General features: G+C 37.8%; 1 protein-coding gene across 2 annotated transcripts in view; it reads left to right on the plus strand.

Annotated features, from left to right (window-relative positions):
- LOC105311126 (arylamine N-acetyltransferase 1-like) overlaps nt 1–13,846 on the plus strand; it is a 149,580-nt gene extending 135,734 nt beyond the window's left edge. Inside the window, exons 1-2 of one of the 2 annotated variants that reach the window (XM_011387153.2) lie at nt 6,221–6,295; nt 12,862–13,846. In XM_011387153.2, the coding sequence (XP_011385455.1) occupies nt 12,867–13,739 (873 nt within the window). In that variant the 5' untranslated portion in view covers nt 6,221–6,295; nt 12,862–12,866 and the 3' untranslated portion in view covers nt 13,740–13,846. Of the gene's footprint in view, nt 1–6,220; nt 6,296–12,861 lie in introns of those variants that run through there. The other variant, XM_023526943.1, reaches the window with a different exon arrangement.
- Nucleotides 13,847–15,490: the final 1,644 nt, after the last annotated feature.

Here is a 15,490-nt window from a genome sequence, read left to right on the forward strand (position 1 = left end):
AACGTGGATTTTGAAAATAATCTGGAGGTCTTCTTCAACTTGATCCACTAGCCCATCGATGACCTTTGCTCCTCACCATTTTAGTCTCACTCTTATCTTTCGTTAACTCTGAGCTACTAATCCAGACCCAAGAGTTTACATAAACTGTACAGAGCAAAACTAAAGATATATTCTTCAGTTTAAAGGAAAAAATGATTTTTGATAAGGATGAATTTCATATTCTATTTCCTAAAATCTGAGCATGAATAAAAAGGATAACATCAGCCAAAAACTCATCAGGAAGTTAAATGCAGCCTGGCTGTGATGACAAGCCTCACAATATGCTAGCACTTTGTCTCCCTGGAGGACATCTGCCTTCTCCTCCTGTTTCCGAGGCAATGTTTGTGTAAGATAGGATGTGGGATGTGTTGGAGATAATGTATGTGTAAATAGAATTCCCTTTCATCCTATGGGAGGAACACCTTTCTCAATTTAAAAATTTAAAAGGTGGCATTTTTCATTACCTAATTCTTCCAAACCAGCAAGCTCCAGTCTACTCCATATTTTAAAAGCAGTTCCCACATACAAGAGTTTGCCCTTGGATTGATTTAGAGCAATTTATTATAGCAGTTCTGATAATTCCCAAGCGATCCACAGGTTATCCGTCTAAGCAAAGATAATCATTTGAATTAAGATTATTACTACTAGTAGAAATGCTCATAAATATGTCTCCTATCTGTCTGGTTTGATAGAATGAGTTCGTTGGCCTCCCATCGGGAATCTGGTATATTCAATTGTAAACATTTGTTGAGCACCTATTTTGGTTCTAGGATTAAAAAAAAGCAAGATCATTCCTGGTGTCTAAGAGTTCTGACTGGGTGAGGAAAAGAAAGGTTTCTCTCTCTCTCTCTCCCTCTCTCCCTCCCCACCCCTCATTCTCTCTCTCTCTCTCTCTCTCTCTCTCTCTCTCTCTCTCTCTCTCTCTCTCTCTCTCTCACACACACACACACACACACACACACACACACACGCACACCAACATGATACATGCTATGATAGAGATCATGATAAAATTTAAAAGTCATTGTTCTGGAGTTTTAAGCATGTAAGAACTCTAACTTCCATATTAACCTTCATTTCTTATGGGTCCTAACCTCCTAGAACAAATGCATCTAGGTTCATCAGGGATATTAGTCTGTAATTTTCTTTTTGTGCAGTGTCTTTGTCTGGTTTGGGTATTAGGGTAATGCTGGCTTCATCAAATAAGTCTGGGAGCTTTCTCTCCTCTTCTATTTGTTGGAATAATTGAGAAGGATCACTATTAATTCTTCTTTGAATGTTTGGTAGAATTCACTTGTGAAGCTATCTAGTCCAGCACTTTTGCTTGTTGGGGGTTTTTTGATTACCGATTTGATTTTGTTACTAGTAATGGGTCTGTTCAGATTTTCAGTTTCTTCCTGATTCAGTCTTGAAAGATCGTATGTTTTTTCATTAGCTTATTTGTACCATTCGCATTTAAGTGATTATTTACATGGTTGAGTGAATATCTACCATATTTTTAACTGTCTTGTTTGTTGCACCGTTTCCCATTTTTTTCTGCCTTCTCCAGTTTTAAAAGAACATCTTATATGATTCCATGTCTCTCCTCTCTTAGCATATCAATTGTACTTATTTAAAAAAAATTTTTACTAGTCGCCCGAGGGTTTTCAGCATACATTCACAACGAATCTGTGTTCGCTTTCAAACAACAATGTAATGCTTTATAGGTAATGCAGGTACTTTATAACACAGTATTCCAAATACTCCATTACATAACTCATCACATTTCTGCCATTCATTTCACTTATCTGGAAGCCATAATCACACAATACATTGTTGCTATTATTATTTTGAACAAACTGTTATCTGTTAGATAAATGAAGAATAAGAAAAATAAAAGTCTTTTGAATCGTCCTTTGCTTTTCTCTAACGCTCTTCCTTTCTTTATGTACATTTAAATTTCTGACTTACATCATCTTTCTCTCTGAAGAACTTCTTTTAACATTTCTTGCAAGGCAGATCTACTGGTGACAAACACCCTTGATTTTTGTTTGTCTGGAAATATCTTTATTTCTCATTCACCTTTGAAGGATAATTTTGCTGGATACAAAATTCTAGATTGGTGGGCTTATTTTTTCAGCACTTTAAATATTTTATTCCTTGTTTGCATGGCACCTGAGAAGAAGTTTAATACAATTCTTGTTGTTCTTCTAAATGAAAGTTGTATTTTTCTCTAGCTTCTTTCTAGATTTTCACTTTGATTTTGCTTTTCTGCAGTCTTAATATGATATTCCAAGATGTCGATTTTTGGATATTTATTCTGTGTGGTGTTCTCTGAGACTCTTGCATCTGTGGTTTAGTGTCTGTGATTAATTTTGGAAGTAAATATTCGGCCTTAGTTTTCCAAATATTTCTTCTGCTTCTTTCTTTCTTCTCCCTTTGGTATTCTCATTACACCAACGTTATACCTTTTATAATTGTTCCAAAGTTCATGATTATTCTTTTGTTTTGTTTTGTTTTCTCTTCACATTTCCACTTGGGAAGCTTCTATTGACATTCCTTCAAACGCACTGAATCTTTCCTTAGCCATAATCAGTCTACTGGTGATCTGTCAAAGGCATTCTTTCTTTCTGTTTCAGTTTTGTTTTTATTTCTAGTATTTCTTTTAAATTCTTTCTTGGAGTTTTAATCCCTATGCTTATACTACCCATCTATTCTTAAATGTTTCCCACATTTCTATAAGAGACCTTAAAATATTAATCATGGTTATTTAAAATTTCTGGTCTAGTAACTCAAAATCTTTGCCATATCTGAATCTTATTCTGATGCTCTCTTTGTTTCTTCGGACTGTGTGTGTGTGTGTGTGTGTGTGTGTGTGTGTGTGTGTGTGTGTGTGTTAATATGTTAGCATGCCTTGTAATTATTATGTTGGAAGCTAGACATGATGATGTGGGTAGTTATAACTGAGGCATGTAAGCCATTAGTGGGAGGACTTATGTTTATTTGGTTAGGGGTGAAGCTGTGTTTAATGCTTTCTGTAGCTATAGATGCCCCAGGTTTCAATTTCCTTTAGTGTCTTTGTTTTTGTCTTCCCTCTTATCTCTGGGGTTGCCTACAAATTCTTCACTAAATACAGTCAGAAACTCAAAGTTTTTCGGCTATAATTCTCGGTTACATACAGCAGATCTATCGATGTGGTTATAAGGCCTGGTAAGGAGAAAAGTATTCTACAGTCCTCTATAATAGTCTCAAACTTTAAGTAAGCCTAGCCTGTGCACCAAGGTGTAGCCTTCAAAAGTACTTCTCAACTTTCCCCCACTCAGAGGAGGAAGGAATGCTAGAGAAGGTTGCAGCTGAGTATTTTCCTTGCCTCACTTTAACTAGGTTTTTATAATTTTCCTTAAGGGAAGGAGGAGAACAGAATGCTCAGGATTTACTTCAATTCCTACATTTTCCTCCTTTGATTAGAAGCACAAGGAGATTTTTCTTTGGCCTTCACAGAGAGAAGCTCATGGGGTCCCTGGAAGTGACACTCAAAAGGGTTGAGTCCTCCCTGAGACTGAGCCCCCCATGGTTTTAAACTTTCAAACTACTCAACATGGAGTCTCCAGGAATTCATTAAATAAAAGCTTTAAGTGTTCTGAATTATGAGCTTCTAATCCTGGGCTCAGTTCCCAGTAATCTATGATTCTGCGTATGTACCTGTCTGTCTCCCCATTTGTAAAGGCAGTATGCTGATGCATCTGTTTTATTTTCACGAGTTGTTGATGTTCTGTGCAAATGGAAGAGCTGACTTCCAAATTTCACCTGTTGGAGCAGAAGCCAGAAGTCTTGGCAACCAAATTTTAAAACAGATTTCTTAAACAAAAAATCTTGACTTAGAGGCCAGTGCCTTTCAGGGATTCCATCATCAAAAGGGAGAGTTTTACTTCAGTGTTTCTATCTTTGCAAAAATAAAGATTTCTCTCTTTTTAAAAAGTTTTCAAGGAAATAAAAATGATCGTATATGCTTTAATATGTAAAATAAAAAGATTTAACACACCTTAGAATTGTTAAAATACATTAAGTAAATCTACTACTTTATATTTATTTTTTAAAAAGCAGTATGCTTACAACTTTTACAACTTCCATGTGGTGGAACTGAGGTTGCTTGTTTTCGTGTTATCGTGATCATGACTTCTAGCCCAATTCTGTATCTTTGTTCCTTCTACGGTAAGAAGAGTGCTCAGTTACAGTCCAAGAATTTCTCAGTTCTGCTCTCCTTCTACACAGAAATATTAGCAAGTAGTCAGATTTTGGCTTGAACATTTGGATAGATGATCTGCTGGAGGCTGGAAGCTCTCACACCCATTGAAACCCGCACTCGGGTGTCATTGCCATCAGACACCAGGATCCATAACTCAGGCCTGACTCTCCCTCAGCCTCAAGCGTCGTGATCTCAGATTCCTGTGACAGTTCTTGCTGGAGGTCCTCAAGGGCCTCCGCTACTTTAGCTGAAATGCTAGAAGTACTCTGAAAATTATGAATTTGCCATGTGGACTTTAATTCTAAGTGTCAAATTTCCATGAATCAAGAGGACAATAGCTTTACTCTACTGAACAATTCCTCTTCCATATTTCATGGTATAATAGTCCAGATCCGAAGCTACATTCTGGGATTATATCCTTTCCCTGCAATGTTTTTTTGGCAAGATCTGCTCTGCAATCCATCCTTCATTTCTGCCGTGTCCTGGTGACTATGGCAGAGGAGTACTTGCCCAGTACCTTGCCATTTAGTCAACAGGAATGTGAGGAGCTGCTAAAAATCATTAGTAGTCGAAGAAATGTAAATTAAAACAACACTGAGCTATCACCTTAGACACATAAGATCGGCAGACATTTGAAGGTTGCTAACAGAAAGTGTCCATCAGATATGAGGAAAATGAGAATCTTTCCACACAAGAGAATGATAATACTCAATGAATTTAAGTACCGATATGCTCTGTCCCCCAGCATATCCCATTCCTAATGTATATCCATGTAAAATTCCCGTGTCCATCCTCAGGGCACATCAACCAAAGTATTCATCACAGTGGCATTTGTAGTAACCAGGATTTGGATGCCACCGAAGTGTCTTTCACAGTGGTACTTGTAAGTTAAACGGTCTTAGGTTGGTTTCGTCTAAAACCAGACCCTGAGATGAGGATTTGCATTCCAGTAGCTAACTTGGGAGGCGATTTAAGGAAGCATTGGTATGAGAGTGAAAAAGGCAGAGGCAGGGGCAGTTTGAGAGTCAATAAAGGGTACAGTATTGGCAAGTTACCTCTGCAGACAATGAGAGCTTAATCCCACTGGAGAATATGGGGGCAATGTTTTCCATGCCCCAGAGTAATTTCAACTGAAGGTGTAGAACGCAGGGGTATTTATCCTCCAGCTCTCATCCTATCGGACTGACTGATGGTCCCTAGGGCATTAAGTTGCATGTGCATTTAGTCTATCCAAGCACAGGACAAGAGAAAGCCTTCCCAAGTTCATGCAGCAGAAGACCAGAGGCATGAACTAGAACTATTAATACTGAAGGGAGGGCACAAGGCAACAACTGTGTTATGTAGACAGGTTTTAAAAATGTAGAGTAGAGGAAAATACATATGAAACAGGATAAGGTATAGATCAATAATAGTCATGTCAGCAAAAAACACAAGCAGAAACAAAAACACATTACTATTTACATGTTACATTCATACCATATATGAGGACACAATTCAAGCACATTACACAGGGCCTTTGGGTGGTGTCGTGAATGAGACTGAAGATGAGGGATGAAAAGAAGAAAAATAGAAACTGAGAGGCCTCGTGGAAATTGCTGAAGAAAGGATGTCATAACCAAGGAGAGTGATTTAAAATATCTATCTTCTTTTGCCTATTCTAGGTCAATGGATCTGCCTTTCCTGGACCCCCTCACACCCCTACCTCCGCATTACAAACATAGGACATCTGGCTTCAGGCTCCCTAAAGCAAGAACTGTGTCCAGTGCAAGGTCATACCCCTCGCAGCCTGTGGCTGAGGCCCACCAGATAATATGGCTTTCCACTCTTCTTCAATGAATAGATTTGAATAAGAGGTGCACGAGGACAACTGAAGGTCCCACAACTACATTTCCCAGAGGTCTCTGGGTGATTCTAACCAGACACCAGGGGAGGAGCTGTTTGAAAAGCCATTGTGGGAAATCCCTGTACTAGTTATTAAAGTGAGAAGAGTGAAGTTGGCCTCGTTCCTGGTTTGGGGCTGAGTGGAAATCGGTAAGTGACTTTTTGTATGCTTTGAAATTGGAGCCTAATCTTAACTCGAATGTGATTCTGGGAGACTAGACACTATACTGTGCCTGAATTTTATATCTAAAGCAGTTCAGAAAGTGTGGCTGACACATCTTTTGAATCCTTATGTTGTGAGGACTAATACACAGCATAATGATGAAGATAATAGACCCTAGATTCACACAGTCTGTCTTAGAGTCACAGCCTCACCACATCCTAGCTGTGTGGACTTGGGCAGGTCACTTAGCATATCTAAAAGTCAGTTTATCTGTCAGTAAAATGGAGCTAGTAAGAGAGTTGACTTAAAGGGTTGTTGTGAGGATTAAAGAAGTGTATAAAAGATAGTTAATGTGTTAATGTGTGTTTCAGAGAACTGGACAATCGAAACAGGAGGTCCACCTCCTCTGTCCACAACTAGGTATATCCCAAAGGGCCCAGTTAATCCTGCCAGCAGCAGGCTCATAACCATTCCTGCTTCTTCTGCATTAGGTGATCAGATCTCTCTAATAGTCCCAAATGGGCAGGGAGGCTGGAGTGCGTTGTCTGTTTCATCCTGTTGGAGGGAGGCTTAGTGCGGTGGGTCTCTAGGACATCTTGCCCAGAGACTTATTTTGTTGGCCTCTTCCGGGCTTCAAAAGTTCTGAGCCAACTTTAGAAATAGGCAGATATCACCTTCTCATCTGCATTTCTGCTTCTTCTGAGGAGGGGAAAAAATACAAACAAACAAACGAACAAACAAACAAACTCAGAACTCCTCTTTAGTGATAACAGCTGATTTCCATGCATGCGGCTTTCTGGGCCTGCTCCACAGGCCTTCCGTGCCCTAAGCACTGTTAAAGTATCATCTGTGGGTGAGCTTTCTTCGACAACTTCTTGCTCATCCAGAAAAATCACTGGGTGGACCACTTGCGCCGGGAGTAGGTTGGGCTGGAGTCTCCTTGCAGTGGGCCTCAGCGCCAAAATAAAAGGAAAGGAATGGGAAGGGAGGCGGGGGGCATGTAGGGGAGGGAAAAGAGAAGTAAGGAAATAGAAGCATGCAGAAAGAAAAGCCGCTCAGAAACATTCCTTAAAATTCATCTATTCGACTTGGCAATTCTGTTCCTAGGTAGAGACCCGAAAGAACCGAAAACAGATACTGAAAAATGTATTTGAAGACAGACATTTGTAGCAACAGTATTCACAAAAGCCAAAGGCAAAAAGAACCCCGATGCCCATCAAGGAAGATGGAGATAAACAAAATAATGTATCCATACCATGGAATGTTATTCAGTCATAAAAAGGAATTAAGTATTAACACATGTTTCATGCTAAATGAAAACATGCTAAATGAAAGGAGCCAGCCACAAAAGGCCCCATGTTATCCAATTACATTAATGGGTTTGGGGTTTTATTTCGCAGCAGAGCTATTTTGGAACTAGACAGAAGTGGTGATTGCACAAAATTGTGAATGTACTGAATGGCACTGACTCGTTCACTTTAAAATGTTTCATTTTATGTCACACAGATTTCACATCAATTTTTTAAGAAATCTATTTAGTAATGTCAGAAATTCTAGCAGTAGTGCTTAAAGGTTCTGCCTCAGTCCAAAAGTGTTCTTGTGCTGCTTGTGGCTTTGGTGTGACATCAGCATTTCATTTCTTTCCCAGGGGTCTTTTTTTGTTTCTCGAGCACAAAACAGGGGACTCCACTCCTTTCCTCAAAAGGAAGATTCAGCTGTCAAATTTCTAGTTGTCCCTAAGACTTATTTTGTTTGTCCTTTACCACGTTCAGCTGAGCAGCTGTTTCCATGTAGATTGCCTCTCCCAGCCTGCTCTGTGGACCTATGTTACCTGCCTGATCTCTGCAGGTATTGATTTCGAGCCAGGGCTCATGTGATGGTTTGTTGAACGATGACCTTTGAGCAGGGCTAGCCTAACAACTTCCTTTCCATCCAGAAATCCAAGCAGCTGGCCACTTGCCCCTTGGTTGGGGTCTGGGTTGTAGAGTCAACCCAGTGGGATGCCATGGATTTCACTGGGACAGAGAAAAGAGAAGGAAAGTAATAGATAAAGAAAAAACAAACAAATAAACAAAACAAAAAAAACACCCAAAGAGATAGCCACTTGCTATCACTCCTCAAAATTCTTCTTTTCTACAACGTCAGAAATCTGGGCCAGAGGTATAGCAGATTCCATTTCAGTCCATGATTGTACTTCTGCCGCTTAGTAGCTTTGAGTGTGATGACAATATTTCATGGGCAGATGGACTAGTTCTGGATCCATCTATTTTTAATTCTTTTATTTTAATTCTTCTATTTAATTCTTGCAACTTCATTTGGGGAAAGAATAAGGGTTTCTTTAGCAAAAAACAAAAACAAAACAAAACAAAAAAAACCTGAAAACCACTGTCGTGCATGAAAGATGTAGAGGTCCTAGAGACTGGGAACTGATAGACGAGTTCACATACATAGCAAGCTGTTTTCCCTGGAAATTACATCTTCCCTGGACAATGAGGAGGTAAAGCTTCATCAGTGTAGCTCATTGTTGCATTCTTCAAGTTCTTTCCCGTTTGAAATTATTTTTATATCCAGGATGCCTTTGTGATTAAATGAATTATAGCCGAGAATAACCTTTGGGGATCAGAGTTTCCTCTCTATTTTGTAGACATGTTGCTGTGAAGTATTCTGATGCTGGCTTGATATTTTCTCCCTTATAAAATATTTGCTTTTCTTCCAGATACCTGAGTAGATTTCTTTGATGTTGAATTTCAATAATTTAATGAGAATATATTCTCGATTATGGTGAATCAAACTTTTCCAAAATCTTGCTGTTTCTCAGATTCAATTTTTGCTTCATTTTGGGGAAACGTTTTTGTTATTTTTTTGTATGCATTTTCCATTGTACTTTTTGAGTTTTCTTCTTCAGAAGCACCAGTTGTTTTTATATTTGATTGTCTTTGCTATCTATGTCTATTAGCTTCTCTCTAACTATTTAATTGCTTTACTTTTCATTAATTTCTATTATGAGTATCACATTTTTCTTCTACATATGTCATTTGATATTGTGCTGTATCTAGGTTGCCCCTTTCTGTTTATAATTATGTATTTGCCTGGTTTTGTTCTTAGTTTCCTAAATTCTGAAATCCTTCTTCTCGTAATGCTGTATTATTTTATCACCTTGTTGGCTTTTTTTGGGCGGCAGGGTTGGGGGGGGGAGCCTTTGTTATAAGTCTATTTTAAATGTTCTTTTGCTCCAAGTACCTGTGAAGACTTTCTTTCCATTGCTCAGTCTATTTTTCTTCTTGAGTTCGTTGTCTTTTTTTTTTTTTCATATTATGTCCTTTTCTTCTAATTCTAGTCTCACAGTATATTTCCTTCTGAGCCCTCTCCTGGTGACTTCCACAACTGCCAGGATTAGAGCCTCCATCAGTGTTGCTCAATCCCCTGTGGTTGTACTCTGTACACTCTCCCCTATGCAACTCGGATGTTCATGTTACTCTTCAGTCCTAACCCTTCTGTTTGTGATTTTTAGGGATTTTTCATAATTTATGATCCACCCAACTATCTTTTTGTTTTCAAGTGAAGTCATATTATATGTTTTACTATCTTTTCTATTATTTTTAAAGTTCGGGACAAGAAAAACATTTTCTACGTCTTCTGAATTAAAACTGAAAATCGATCTACTTCCAATTTACTTAGAAAGATATTAAGTGCATTTCTGAGAGTTTTTAGTAGACTCTCTAAGTGTGTTCACTCTGTCTCCCTTGAGTCTTATATTTATCATCAAGCTGAAAGGAAAGGGTATATAATGCAAAGAAATGCTACAAATCAATATATAAAGCAAATAGTGCTTCAGTCATCTATTTCCCTGGCAACTACTTTCGAAGGCCTCCCAGCATTTTACCTTGAATCACAGCTTTAGTAATACACAGTTGCTTTTTTTTTATGTTTACTCACAGAATACTCAAGTATTATTTGTTTACAATGTGTTGCTTGCACCCAGGGCTGTAACAGAAACTGGCTTCTTTCGAATGGACAAGCAGTTACTACGTTCTAACTCAATATTATACCTTTTAAAAAAAATAAAAAAGGAGAAAGAAAAAGAAAAAAAGAGGAAAACAAACTGTAACATTTAACAAGAAATATTTAAAAACTTCCAAGTAGAAGGAATAATGGTCTAACCAAGAATCAGATTGCCAGGTTATAAACCACGTGATTCCTTTTCGATCAACCTTCGCTACATTTCCTTACATACTCATTATAGATTCTGGATTACGGGCTGCAGAGGGTGTGGAGCAGTCTGGCTATACACTAGTTGTTTTCTCTACACTTAGTGGTAGAGTATTAGAGTCTTGTCTAAATGTTGAGGAAGATGCTGGTGAAATGACAAATGCAATGAATTTAATAAATTTAAGGCAAATAATATTACAGATATCAAGAAAAAATGGAAACACTGACAAAGTGGGAATGATAGCTGTGTCAGGAAAAAAGAGAAATAGAAGAATCTAAAAGAATTGATATGAGAGAAAAGAGAGATGCTTAGCTTATCACCATTAACTTAGGGTCAGGCCCCTTTGTACTATGTCACCTTAGGCTATGCCACAGTACGAGGAGTCAGTCTTAGCATCTGTGTACCACTGTTGCGATCAAAGTCTAAAGAGATTAAGACTGGTAGCAGGTGGAAAACACTTTCTTTGAAAATGTCAGGCATATCTAAACCATATTCCTTTTGTTGCACATCACCTGCCCTCCTTACTTACTCAAACCGCTTTGTAGAAGCAGGAGACAGTTTGGGATAGTCTGGTTAAATTGCAGTTGTTCTCTGTGTCCAAGTGTTAGAGTTTTAGAGCTTGTGCAGATGTTGAGAAAGGATACCGATGCAAGTTGAGAGAAGAAATGAAACGAATTTTATAAATTTGGGGAAAACAATGTTGTAGACATCAAGAACAGAGAAAATTGAAACACGAGCAGAATGAGAAGAATAGCTAATCAAAAAAGACAAAAAGGGGAACCCAAAAGAAATGACATTAAGAAGGGCAAATGGAAACACTTAGCTGATCACATTAACTGAGGGGGAGGGCCCTTTGTACCATGTCAGCTCAGACCATGTCACATTACCAGTGGTAATGCACCATTGTTACAAGTTGTGTCTGGATTAAGATACTACTTTAGTAGCAGAGGACAGAAACCTTTTCCAGATGGGATTTAACAATATAAGGCTTTTTTTTTTTTTTCCTGGCTTACCTGACCAAAAAGTCAGGAAATAACTTGAGACTTGATTCAGGTGGTTTTTTTGGTCCTCCTTTTCTTGCTTTTCATTCCTCAACTCAGTAAATTCTTTGTTGATATTATTCTTCAGCAAGTTTTTCCAGTTCCTTTAAGGAAATATCCTACCAGCTTCTAGCCCTGCAGTAGAAAGTATCTGCTTAGGTTCAGCAAAAGTCCCTCACAGAGTCTCATTGACCTGACTTGGTTCACATGCCATCCATGAGCAAACCATTGAGCCTGGCGCACATGTGCTTTGAATTGGTCCTATTTGGGTAACATGTCTATTCATTCAGCTCAGAAAGAATGAGGAGTACAGCTTATTTTTCATACAATAACCAGAAATACCAATTTGATTATTGTATCCTTTGCCCAAATTGCAACCTTCTCACAATGATTTCTCATCTCAGAGTAAAAGCCAACAGAACTGGTTTTAAGGCCACTGTTATCTCAATCCATGTACCCTCCCATTCTCTCTGTTCCAGTCATCTTGGCTTCCTAGATAGGTTCCACTTTGAGGCTCTGTAACTTTCTATTCCTGTTGCCTGAATGATCTTCCCCACATATATGGACATGCCTAATTCTCTCACTTCCTTAAGGTCGTAGTGAGGCTTTCTTAAAGTCCACCTTATCGGAAATTAAATTTCTCTGTGTGCACATCTTATCTTCTTTCTTTGCTTTATTTCCCCATCACACAGAGCATTCATCACAATCTAAGAAATCGCATGTTTTATTTATTTATTTGATTCACTATTTGTGTCATTTCAGCCCCCACCAATATGTAAGATTTCTGAGGGCAAGTAAGTACTAGATCACTAGCAAATACATAGTAGGTTTTCCAAAACTTTTTATCGAATGAATCAATAAATCATTGTGAGAATGAATATAAATCGGAGAAATTGAGTGGGTCAGGAACCAAGAATACAATGTGCTCTATGCTCTTGTTTATGTTGGAACAATTTGTAAACACTATTTTAACTAATATCAGTTGAAACACCTTTTTAGTCATCACTAAGAAAACCACGTTTACCATTTCACTCATCACTTAATCTGGATTCCCAACTTCTCATGCTTAAAACTTGGAACAAGTGATAATACTTTTCTTACAGAGTTACTGAGACTACTAAGAGAATTTAAGCATATGAAAGCAATTAATACAACAAAAGTACTAAACACGAGACTTATGATGACAGATATTTATAACTATGGTTTATATTTACATATTTAAAGTACATTAGTTATCATTTGGCTAATCAAGAAACTTCGAGTGCAAAAGTAACACTCTTAATTTTTGTTTTCCTGGCCTCAGGGATCATGGACATTGAAGCTTATTTTGAAAGAATTGGTTATAAGAACTCCGGGAACAAACCGGACTTGGAAACATTAACTGACATTTTTGAGCACCATATCCGAGCCATTCCTTTAGAGAACCTTAACCTCCATTGTGGGAAATCCCTGGAATTCGGCTTGGAGGCCACTTTTGATAAACTCGTGAGGAAGAATCAGGGTGGGTTGTGTATCCACAACAATCATCTTCTGTATTGGGCTCTGACCACAATTGGTTTTGAGACAACAATGCTGGGAAGCTATATTTACATCATTCAAGCCAAAAAATACAGCAATTCTATGATTCACCCTCTGCTGATGGTGGCTATCGATGGCAAGAACTACATAGTCGATGCTGGGCTTGGACGCTTTTGTCAGATATGGCAGCCTCTGGAGTTAATTTCTGGTAAGGATCAGCCTCAGGTGCCTTCCATCTTCCGCTTGACAGAAGAGGGAGAATATTGGTACCTGGACCAAATCAGAAGAGAACAACACACTGCAAACCAAGAATTTCTTCATTCTGACCTCCTGGATAAGAATACATACCGAAAAATCTACTCGTTCACTCTTACACCTCGAACAATTGACGACTTTAAATTTGTTCTTGAATTCTATCTGACGTCTGAAACATCTGTATTTAAAAAGAATTCATTTTGTTCCTTGCAGACCCCAGATGGGGTTTACTGTTTACTGGGCTTCACCCTCATCTATAGGAAATTCAATTATAAAGACAATATGGATTTGGTGGAGTTTAAGATGCTGAATGAGGAAGAAATAGAAAAAGAGATGAAAAATATATTTGGTATCTCCTTAGAGGGAAAGCTTGTGCCCAAACATGATGATCAATTTTTGGACATTTAGAGTAAGAAGTAAAAATGATCAGTATCATTTCAGGTACTGAAACTTTTTATTATAAAAAGTTTGAACATATGTAAAGTAAAGAGAATAAAATAGTAAACCTCTATCAACTGGTAGCCTACCTTTCATATTTCCTCAGTGATCCCACGTGATAGTAAAGAAAATCCTAGACATCAGTCATTTTATTCTTTAAAACGTCAGCATATGTATTTAGATAACATTTTAAAGAAATAGTACCACATGCCTTTTCAAAATTAATAATAGTAAAGGTATTTTAAGGATGGCCTATGGTTTTTGGGGGGAGAAAACAGTGATTTCTGCTAGAAACTCTTCCACACTAGTTGAAAGTTGAATTCATAGAAAATGTTTACCATGGCTCAGTAAATAGACTGTTGAGGAAATTGTTTTTATTACATTCAACCAGCATATGTCTAATGTCCAATTTGTACAAAAAATCTGCATGGATAATTTAGAATTAAAATTCAACAGAGAAGAATGAAACACGACAGTGCTTCCAAATAACCTAGTAGTTCTCGAGACAAGGCTGAAACCTTAAGCAGTGACTTGTGACTGAGTACCGAGGGAGTGACGTGGCTACTGATTTCTTACACTGTTTTTTTGCGACTACAGTTCTTCATGCGGCATTTTTCTTAATATAGGAACACTGGCATTTTGAATTTTCCAATTCCAGAATTGTCATTTATGTCTAAAAGTAGTAATTGTTGGGAATTTAGAAATACTTATGATCTGTAAAAACTCGATGTCTAAAAATTACGTTAAAACATTGTTAGCTAATACAATGTCAATCACGAAGTATTTGTTTGGCAGTGTTAGGAAATTATGGGGCCGGGTTATTTTTCTACAGTGGAGTCTTCCTCGCATCCTCCTTATCTTGAGTTATATTCTTTTAACTTCCTCTACACTTTGTCATAAGAAGATGAGTATAAACTTCAAAGTATATAGTCTGAGTTAAAATCCTGTGGACACTAAGTGAATGACATGATAAATATGTGGCTCTGATTCCTCAGAGGTCAAATTTGGGTAATACTTCATTAAGTGCCAGACCTAGAGTAAACTCTCAATACATATTTGTTATATGGATGAATGAATGATGTCAGTAATGTTTTTGATACTGAGTCAGCATTTGATGAAAGTTCTTCCATCTTGGCTTATTTCCCTAGCTTGAAATCCTGGTCCTGAATCTGCCTGCTTCTTTCTTGATTAAATATTAATATGACTCAGCCATTTAAAAAAATGAAATCCTACCATTTGCAATGACATCGATAGACCTAGAGGGTATTATGCTGAGCGAACTAAGTCAGAGAAAGATAAATACCATATGATTTCACTTATGTGCAGAATCTAAGGAACAAAAAGAACAAACTAATCAAAATAAGACTCACAAATATAGTGGACGCTATGCTGTCAGACAGAGGGGAGTGGTTTCGGGGGCTGACAGAACGCGGTAAAGGGTTAAAGAAGTACATATCAGTAGTTGATAGTTGGTCATGGGGATGGAGAGCGTGGCATAGGGAATGTAGCTAAAATTAATATATTGGCTAGGTAGAAAACCAGAGAAGAGAAGGAGCAATTAGGGGGGTTGTTTCATAAACTACATAAATGGCTAACCAATGTACTATATACTTGAAACTAATTAAAATAAATTTTAAAAATATTAATATAATATCAGATGGCCCAAATCTGACCGTGTGGCTTTGTGCTTCAGGACTGAAATCTATCCTTATCTATAACTC

Source organism: Pteropus vampyrus, unplaced genomic scaffold, assembly GCF_000151845.1.
Source record: "Pteropus vampyrus isolate Shadow unplaced genomic scaffold, Pvam_2.0 Scaffold1000000514, whole genome shotgun sequence".
Lineage (NCBI taxonomy): Eukaryota > Metazoa > Chordata > Mammalia > Chiroptera > Pteropodidae > Pteropus > Pteropus vampyrus.